Source organism: Gopherus flavomarginatus, chromosome 5 (genome assembly GCF_025201925.1).
Source record: "Gopherus flavomarginatus isolate rGopFla2 chromosome 5, rGopFla2.mat.asm, whole genome shotgun sequence".
Taxonomy (NCBI): Eukaryota; Metazoa; Chordata; order Testudines; family Testudinidae; genus Gopherus; species Gopherus flavomarginatus.
The window spans coordinates 1,079,259-1,089,308 of NC_066621.1; the positions used below are offsets into that span (position 1 = coordinate 1,079,259).

The 10,050-nt window shown below is 59.3% G+C and overlaps 1 protein-coding gene across 1 annotated transcript in view; it reads right to left on the bottom strand.

The window, feature by feature from the left end:
* Positions 1 to 9,767, bottom strand: part of LOC127051175 (complement factor B-like) — a 30,152-nt gene extending 20,385 nt beyond the window's left edge. The window contains 7 exon segments of the mRNA XM_050953145.1: positions 183 to 277; positions 2,523 to 2,603; positions 2,861 to 3,034; positions 3,758 to 3,943; positions 4,095 to 4,295; positions 8,931 to 9,153; positions 9,642 to 9,767. Of these exon segments, the coding sequence (XP_050809102.1) occupies positions 183 to 277; positions 2,523 to 2,603; positions 2,861 to 3,034; positions 3,758 to 3,943; positions 4,095 to 4,295; positions 8,931 to 9,153; positions 9,642 to 9,767 (1,086 nt within the window).
* Between the last annotated feature and the right edge of the window lie 283 nt (positions 9,768 to 10,050).

Here is a 10,050-nt window from a genome sequence, read left to right on the forward strand (position 1 = left end):
TGGGCTGGCAGGGGCTGCGGGTCGGGACTGAGGGGCACCGGCAGAGCTGGGGGGGAAGGGCTGGGCTGGCAGGGGCTGCGGGTCGGGAGTGAGGGGCACCGGCAGAGCTGGGGGGCAGGGCTGGGCTGGCAGGGGCTGTGGGTCAGGAGTGCGGGGCACCGGCAGAGCTGGCCTCCGCTTACCTGGTCCATGATGGTGATGATGAATTCCCAACTTGTTTTCAGATTCTTGGCCCCGATGCTGCCCAATGTGTGCAGGACAAAGTATATGTTGGTGCCTGGGGGTAGGGGTGGGTTATACAAAGACAACAAAGTATCCCGCCCTCTAGCCCCTAGGGTCCCCAGCCCTCCACCCCAGACATGGCTTTGGGGTACCCCGGCTGGGACGAGACAGCTAGAGGGAAAAAAGGGTTTTGAGACCAGCAATCAGGGGCGACCCTCTAATCTTCATGGGAGTTACTCCTGCAGTCTACCTGTCCACCTGTCTGTCCATCCATCCATCCATCTCCCCTGCCATCCATTCATCCGTCCATCCATCTCCCCTGCCATCTATCCCATCCGTCCATGCATCCATCCATCCATCTCCCCTGCCATCCATTCATCCATCCATCCATCTCCCCTGCCATTCATCCATCCATCCATCCATGCATCCATCCATCTCCCCTGTTATCCATCCATCCATCCATCCATCCATCCAACTCCCATCCATCCAATCCAACCTGCCATCCATCCACCCAACCCATCCATCCATCCATCTCCCCTGCCATCCATCCAATCCAACCATCCATCCATCCATCCATCTCCCTTGCCATCCCATCCAACCATCCATCCATCCATCTCCCCTGCCATCCATCCCATCCAACCATCCATCCATCTCCCCTGCCAAGCATGCATGCATCCATCCATCTCATCATTCATCTCCCCTGCCATCCATCCATCCATCCATCCATCTCATCATTCATCTCCCCTGCTATCCATCCATCCATCCATCCATCCATCCATCTCCCCTGCCATTCATCCATGCATCCATCCATCTCCCGTCATCCATCCCTCCATGCATCCATCCATCTCCCCTGCCATCCATGCATCCATCCATCCATCTCATCATCCATCTCCCCTGCCATCCATGCATCCATCCATCCATCTCATCATTCATCTCCCCTGCCATCCATCCATCCATCCATCTCCTCTGCCATCCATGCATCCATCCATCCATCTCATCATTCATCTCCCCTGCCATCCATCCATCCATCCATCCATCCATCCATCCATCCATCCATCCATCCATCTCATCATTCATCTCCCCTGCCATCCATCCATCCATCTCCCCTGCCATCCATGCATCCATCCATCCATCTCATCATTCATCTCCCCTGCCATCCATCCATCTCATCATTCATCTCCCCTGCCATCCACCCATCCATCCATCTCCCCTGCTATCCATCCATCCATCCATCCATCTCCCCTGCCATTCATCCATGCATCCATCCATCTCCCCTGTCATCCATCCATCCATGCATCCATCCATCTCCCCTGCCATCCATGCATCCATCCATCCATCTCATCATTCATCTCCCCTGCCATCCATCCATCCATCCATCTCCCCTGCCATCCATCCATCCATCTCTCCTGCCATTCATCCATCCATCCACGCATCCATCCATCTCCCCTGCCATCCATCCATCCATCTCCCCTGCCGTCCATCCATCCATCCCCCCTGCCATCCATCCATCCATCCATCTCCCCTGCCATCCATCCATCCATCCATCCATCTCCCCTGCCATTCATTCATCCATCCACGCATCCATCCATCTCCCCTGCCATCCATCCATCCATCCATCCATTCATCTCCCCTGCCATCCATCCCATCCATCCATCTACCCTGCCATCCATCCCATCCATTCATCCATCTCCCCTGCCATTCATCCATCCATCCATCCACTCATCCATCCATCTCCCCCATCATCCATCCACTCATCGATCCATCTCCCCTGCCATCCATCTATCCCATCCGTCCATCCCCCCCATTCTCCCATCCATCCATCCCAACGCACCCCTCCATCCCTCTATTCCCTCACTCCCTCTCCCTCATCCACTCTCCTGGTTCAGATGGCTAGAGTCCTGTGCGGATACAAAAATGTGTATCTGCATCCGATCTGCGATCTGCAGAAATTGTCTGCGGTTATTCACAGATTTGCAGGGCTCTCCCTACTGTGGCCAGGCTGTGGCTCTGAGGTGCCCACCCGCTGGAGCCTGGGCGGGGAGAGCCAGGTGGGCAGCTCTGGGGAGTGTCAGTGCTGTGGTTCCTCACAGCTGCCTGCCTGGATCTTACTGTCGGCCCTGCGCAGGTACAACATTGGCATCCACATCTGTGCTGCTCTCTGCAGAAATGGTCCGTGGATATAACGCGGATACACGCGGATTAGCAGGGCTCTGCAGCTGACTGCGTGATACCCAAGGGGATCTTTGGGGCTGGTTTTGGGTCCCCTGGCTCAGGCTGGGGGGCAACATGCTGACCCTGACCTGTTTGTGCGTGCGAGGTGATTTCTTCTGACACGTCCAGATGCTCGGCCACAGAGGTCACGTTGTCGTAGGCATAGCGGCCTGTGGGTTCAGAGCTGGTCAGCAGGGGGTATGGATGGGGGTGGGCTGTAGGGGGACCTCCATGGGATGAGAGGGCCTGGACAGCTACCCCAATGGGGTACAATACAGACCATCCCTTGGGAACCATGGGAGGGTCCCTGAGCTGGGTGGCTGGAAGGGGTTGGACGGATGGAGACATGGGGCATATGGAAAGACAGACACACAAGGGGCAGGATCCCCAGGTTGGTGGGACCACTGGGACTCGGCGTGTGACTCACCCTCACAGCGCGGCTCCTTCCCCGACCACTGGCCTGAGTTCTGGCAGACACGGCGGGCAGAGCCTCGCAGCACTAGGCCCTGGAGGCAGGTGAACGTCACGGCTTTGCCTGGCTCGAAGACGCAGACTTGGAGATGCCCCCCGAGGGGGATGCCTGGCCAGGGGCACAGAGAGTCTGCAGAGAGACAGACCCCAGCTGCCTTAACCACCTGGGGTAGGGACTGCACAGGTTGGAGTCCCCACAGAGTGGGGGTACACGGGGACGGACGATGGAGAGTCCCACCCTCCCTACTCTAACCACCAGTCCCCACTCCCCTGCTAGAGCCCAGAGAGAACCCAGGAGTCCTGGCTCCCAGCCCCCTTGCTCTAACCCACCAGCCCCCACTCCCCTCCCAGAACTGGGGAAAGAACCCAGGAGTCCTACCTCCCAGCCCCCCCTGCTCTAACCCATCAGCCCCCACTCCCCTCCCAGAACTGGGGAGAGAACCCAGGAGTCCTGGCTCCCAGCCCCCCTGCTCTAACCCACCAGCCCTCACTCCCCTCCCAGAGCCAGAAGAAAACCCAGGTGTCCTGGCTCGCAGTCCCCCCTGCTCTGACACACCAGACCCCACTCCCCTCCCAGAGCCCGGAGAGAACCCAGGAGTCCTGGCTCCCAGCCCCCCCTGCTCTGACCCACCAGCCCCACCTCCCCTCCCCTTCCAGACCCCGGAGAGAACCCAGGAGTCCTGGCTCCCAGCCCTCCTCCCTGCTCTAACTCACCAGCCCCCCTCCCTTGCCAGAGCTCGGAGGGAACCCAGGAGTTCTGGCTCCCAGCCCCCCCTGCTCTGACCCACCAGCCCCCACTCCCCTCCCAGAGCCCAGAGAGAACCCAGGCATCCGGGCTGCCAGCCCCACTCACCCTGGGGGACGCACACTGCCATGCGGCCGCTCCACTCGCCGTTGGCCAGGCAGGTGTGGCGGGCGGCGCCGAAGAGCTGGTGCCCGGGCTGGCAGTGGAAGGTGATCGTGTCCCCGATGCTGTACTTGCTCTGCCGGGGCTCATGCCACTCGTTCTCGAAGGTGATGTAGCCAGTGCAGGTGTAGTCTGCAGGGGAGAGAGGGGAGGGGCAGGACTCCTGGGTTCTGTCCCTGGCTCTAGGAGGAGAGTGGGGGCTGGTGGGTTAGAGGAGGGGGGCTGGGAGCAGGACTCCTGGGTTCTCTCCACAGCTCTAGGAGAGGGGTGGGGTTCTACTCACTGATGCAGGAGGGCCTTTGGGCTGACTCGAAGGCATTCCTCAGAGGCGACCACTTCCCACTGGACTGACAGACCCTCCAGCTCACGGGGTGGGCATAGCTGTTTGGGGGGCAGTGATACTTGAGTACACTGCCATTGGTTCGGATCTTGGGGTACATTACCTCGCCCCCTTGGATACCTTCCGCATCTCCACAGACTGCATCTAGGAAAGAAAAAGCAGGGGCTGCGGGTCAGGAGTGAGGGGCACCGGCAGAGCTAGGAAGAGCAGGGCTGGGCTGGCAGGGGCTGCGGGTCAGGAGTGAGGGGCACCGGCAGAGCTAGGGGGGCAGGGCTGGGCTGGCAGGGGCTGTGGGTCGGGAGTGAGGGGCACCGGCAGAGCTAGGGAGGGCAGGGCTGGGCTGGCAGGGGGCTGCGGGTCGGGAGTGAGGGGCACCGGCAGAGCTGGGGGGGCAGGGCTGGGCTGGCAGGGGCTGCGGGTCAGGAGTGAGGGGCACTGGCAGAGCTGGGGGTGCAGGGCTGGGCTGGCAGGGGCTGTGGGTCGGGAGTGAGGGGCACTGGCAGAGCTAGGGAGGGCAGGGCTGGGCTGGCAGGGGCTGCGGGTCAGGAGTGAGGGGCACCGGCAGAGCTGGGGGGGCAGGGCTGGGCTGGCAGGGGCTGCGGGTCGGGAGTGAGGGGCACTGGCAGAGCTGGGGGCGCAGGGCTTGGCTGGCAGGGGCTGCGGGTCGGGAGTGAGGGGCAGGGTCAGAGTTAAGGAGGGCCGAGACCCCCCGAGGCAGTGGAGGAGGAATTTCTTACCGCACAGGCTGTGTCGGAAGAGAAGGAAGAGGAGGAAGGGGACGTGTTCCATAGCCCCAGGGTCTTTGGGGGCTGGAGTTGTGGGGAGAACAGAGGCTCCTTTCCCGGCTGCGTAGGAAGGCAGAGTGGAGGAAGGAGTGTGGGAGCTGAAACCTCAAGCTGGAAAGAGGAAATGGCACGTGGTTCCCAGAAAATGATGCTGCTTTATTCCTCCCCGACCTGGAAGAGAATCCTGGAGTCCAGTCTCCCAACGCCCACCCCCACTCTACCCACTAGACCCCACTCCCCTCCCCAGGCAAGGCTAGAACCCTGGCGTCCTGCCTTCCAGTTCCCCCAACTCACACTCCCCTCCCAGCACTGAGGAGAGAACCCAGGAGTCCTGGCTCCCAGCCCCCCTGCTCTGACTCACCAGCCCTCACTCCCCTCCCAGCGCTGAGGAGAGAACCCAGGAGTCCTGACTCCCAGCCCCCCCCTGCTCTAACCCACCAGCCCCAACTCCCCTCCCAGAGCCGGGGAGAGAACCCAGGAGTCCTGGCTCCCAGCCCCCCCTGCTCTGACCCACCAGCCCCACTCCCCTCCGAGAGCCAGGGAGAGAACCCAGGAGTCCTGGCTCCCAGCCCCCCCCGCTCCAACCCGCCAGCCCCACTTCCCTCCCAGAGCCGGGGAGAGAACCCAGGAGTCCTGGCTTTCTCTGCACCCTAGATCTCGGTTACCCTCCTGTGATGAACTGGGAATGTTCTTAATGTTTTCTCTGAATACTGTGTTGGTGCCTCAGTGTCCCCATGGCAGTTCTTAAGTATCTGGCAGAGCAAAGGGCCAGTGCCCCTAAATGCCTGGCACTCTGTCTCCTAGCGACTGATGGCCTGGGCCCCCCCTCTGCAAAGGTGCCAACTGAAGGTGTTGGAGACAAAGGGATCAGGTGACCTCCTGGCCCGGGAAAGGGGCTGAGCGGAGGAGGGGCTGGAGGGGTGGTTAGTCTGGAGCTGGCTGGGGACGAGGAGTGAAGTGCAGACGTGGGGGTCCGGCTCACTGCCCCCCAGAATGGACCCGGCCGAGGGGTCCGGTTCGCTGTACCTACAAGCTCTGTGTTAGACCCTGTTCCTGTCATCGAATAAACCTCTGTGTTACTGTCTGGCTGAGAGTCACGTCTGACTGCGAAGTGGGGGTGCAGGACCCTGTGGCCCCCCCAGGACCCCGCTGGGGTGGACTCGCTGTGGGAAGCGCACGGAGGGGCAGAGGATGCTGAATGCTCCAAGGAGAGACCCAGGAGGTGAAGCCGTGGGAGCTTCTTGCCCTGAACAAGTCTGCTCCAAGGGAGAGGAGGCTCCCCAAAGTCCTGACTGGCTTAGTGGGGAGCAGTTCCAGAGCATCGCCCGGGGACTCCGTGACACCTCCCACTTTTGCTCTCCTCCTCTGTCTCTGAAATGGAAACTAAGTCAGAAAACCTGGACTCCTCCTCCCTTGCACCAGTCAGTGCCCCGGTCTGGGGCCAGATTGAATCTCGGACCTGGCTGGATCTGTGCTGAGAGGCGATGGGGCTGGGGTTGGAGTCTGTCCGCTGAGCTCCTCTCTCTATATCTACACACACACTGTGTGAGGGAGGAGGTGCCCGGCCTGAGCCCAGCCCCACCTAGATATTGATTTTATGGGACACTCACCATCCTGCTACACATCCTGGACTCCTGGGTTCTCTCCCTGGCTCAGGCAGGGGAGTGGGGGCTGGTGGTTAGAGCAGCTGGGGCTGGGAGCCAGTACTTGTGGGTTCTAATGTCTGTGCAGGGGGCTGGGTGCAGCTGCACAGGAGTTAGCTGATATTTTGGGAGCTGGTTCCCTGCACGGGGTTTCATTTCATGTTCCCTTTTTGCTGTCCTGCTCTGGGAGTTGGGGGTTCAGAGACGTCACAGCCCCTTGGGTGACCAAAAAAGGGAAGGGGAGAGGGGTGGGGTGGAGGCAGCTGACTGGAGGGAGGAACTCTCCCTGATCAGAAGCAAGGATAGCGGGGTCGAGACCCAGAGAAAGAAAGAGAAAAAGATGCTGGAGCAGTTAGGCTCTGGCGGGTCAGGGCAGGGGGGAATCCCCGTTCTGAGGGCCCAGCTGTCTTAGTGCCCTCCCCGGCCCCAGCCATGAGCGGCTAAGTAGGGGTTGGTCCCTTGGGAACCGCAGAGGGGATGGATCCCTAGACCTGATGTGGGGTGGGTAGGGGCAGGGTGGGAGGAAGTCCCAGGACAGGGGTTGAAGGATGGGAATTGGGGAGCACGAGGTGGGGTGGGAGGTGTGGAGACATCAGAGGGGCTGAGCAGAAGAATGGGAAAGCAGGGAAGAAGGGAAGAAAGACAGGGTAGGGGGATGAGAAGAAAAAAGGGAATGAGAGAAAGGAAACGAGAGAAAGGGAGAGAGAAGGAAGGAAGGGAAGCAAGGAAGAGCAATGAGTGAACTTTAGGAGCCCTGCTCCCAAATATATCTCTATTCCTCCCTCCCCACAACCCGCAGATGGCTGCAGCTGTTGCGGTCCTGGCCCGTCTCCTGCAGCTGGCATAGGCCAGCCTGGGCAGGGATGCCCGATGCCACAGCCTGGCCCCCTGGTATTTCCTCCTGGGCCTCCGCCTCATTGCACTCCTTGTGGCTGACGGGCCGTGGGCTCCAGTGAAACCAGACCTGGCCTGTAATTGGACCTTGGTCAATGGGGACTTCCAGCCATTCCGTGCTGCCCTGTGCTACAACCAGCGCTTCCCAGCCCCCATCTCCTCTGCCTGGGGCTTCACCTTCCTTGCCACCCTGCTCCCCGCGGGCCTCATGATGCTGATTCATGCCTAGTTCGGCTGATGGGCTGCAGTCAGAGGAGATGAGGAGTTAGCAGGACCAAGTGATGCAACGAATATGGCTGCCAAACCCAGCATGGCTGCCAAAACCACGCTGGCTGGAAAGCCCAATGTGGCCACTGGAGCCAACTGGATTGACATAATAAATATGGACTCTGAGTCCCAACGGGTTGACCAATCCAAGATGGCCACTACAGGAGCTAAGATGGCTGCCAGCTCAGCCTGGTACTCTCCAGCATTTGGTTTATGCATGGTGCTGCTCCAGGCTACTGAGCTGGGCTTCTTGTGGGCTATGCTGGCCCTACAGTTACCCTTGGTGTCAGGGGCCTACTCCTGGGGCCTTCCTGAGGCTCCCACCTGCCCCCCGGCCCTGGAGTGTGCCCTGTTGGGGCAAGCCGAAAAGAAGATGGCGCTGGAGACTCTGGCCTTCACAGCCTGTGTCAATATAACCTCCTGTCTTGGGATCATAAGGCTGTGGAGGGCGGCCCAGTGCCAGGGCAGATAGGGATGAGGGAATGAGTGTGGGAAGAAGGGGAGTAGGGAGTGGGGGAAAGAGGGTCTGTTTGAAAGATTCAAGATGGCTTCCCAGCCCAAAATGATTGGAATATCCAAGATGGCTGCCCAGCCCAAACTGGCTGGTGTATCCATGACAATTCCCTAGCCCAAGATGGTTGATGTATCCATGATGGCTGCCCAGCTCAAGGCGATTGGCATATCCAAGACGACTGCCCAGCTGAAGGTGATTGGCGTATCCAAGGTGGACACTTGAGGTGGCAGAGGAGGGGAAGAAAAGGAGGAAACCTGTAGAATTACGTACTATTGAGCAGACCCCTCTCAAAAAGCAGAGACACCCATCTATCTACCATCAGTGACATGCAGCGGCAGCTCCAGGCACCAGTGCTCCAAGCGCGTGCCTGGGGTGGCAAGCTGCGGGGGGCGCCCTGCCGGTCCCTGAGAGGGCGGCAGTCAAGCAGCCTTCCATGGCTTGCCTGCGGGAGGTCCACCGGTCCTGCAGATTCGGCGGCAATTCGGCGGTGGGTTCACTGAAGCTGTGGGACCGGCGGACCTCCCACAGGCAAGCTGCCGAATCCGTGGGACGGGGGACCTCCCACAGGTGAGCTGCCAAAGGCAGCCTGCCTGCCATGCTTGGGGTGGCAAAAAAGCTAGAGCTGCCCCCGGTGACATGGGTGTGGGCACCGACACAGAGGGGAACCTGGACTGACCTTGTGGGAGGGGTGAACAAATTCCCCTCCCCTTCCACAATGCCCCTCTGCTACCATGCGTGGTCAAAGATGGCCAAGAATGCAGCCATCTTTGGAGTGGGGCATGGGGGCTGGTTATATGGGAACCCCTCACCTGGCACTGAGATGTGATCACCTCTGGGGAGGCACAGAGGGCCTTTTTATATGGGGACTCCTCGCTTGCTGGTGAGGTCAGCACTGAGTACTAGGGGAGAGCTCCCATACTGAGCCTCCCACTTCAAATTGCTTTCAGAATTGGGTCCTATAGGGCTGATTTTTTGTGGTTCAAACATTTATCCAAACTGCTTTTTTTTTTAAATGATGAAAACTGGTTTATAAAATTTATGATTGTCCCAATATGCTCAAAGTTCAACTTAAATACAAGAGCCTGTGGAATGGGAGCTGGGGCGGGGGAGGGATGGGAAGGGAGTGGGGTCTAGGGAGCGGGTGAGAGCAGGGGGTGGGAGCCAGGACTCCTGGGTTCCTCCTAGTTGCAGAGGAATCTGTGAAGTCCTGGCAGGTTTCCCTTTGTCGGATTGTGTTTTAAATTCACAACATGGACTGAGGCGCAAGGTGGGTGGGGGGCGGAGGCAACTGGCTCGTGTGGTGACTCTCCCAGAAGGAAGGAAGGAAATAAGAGAGGGAAGACGAACAGAGGGAGAGCAAGAGAGACTCAATGAGCGGAACAGGTACCGGGACACAGGGCTGCAAGGGTGGGTGGTGGCTGGAAATCCAGCTGGGGGTGTTGTGAGCTGCTGTCACAGTGTCGTGCCCCCCAGGTTGGCGTAAGAGGGTTGGGGTGCCAGGTGTGTGTATCATGGCTTGGGGATGGGGAGCTGGAAAAGTCAGGAGAGAACTCCTTGCCTGGGTGGAGCCAGATGTGGTTGGACCGGTTCTGGATTGAGTCAGAGCTGCAGGAGAAGAGGGAGAGTGAAAGTGAATATGGGACATGGAGAAAGGAAAATGGGAATAAAAAAGAAATAAAAAAAGAGGGAACAAGGGAAAGAAAGAGAATGTGAGAATGTTGGAATAAGGAAAAGAAAGAAAGAAAGAAGTAGTAAGGGGAAAAAAGAAAGAATGAATACAAGAGAATGAGGGAATA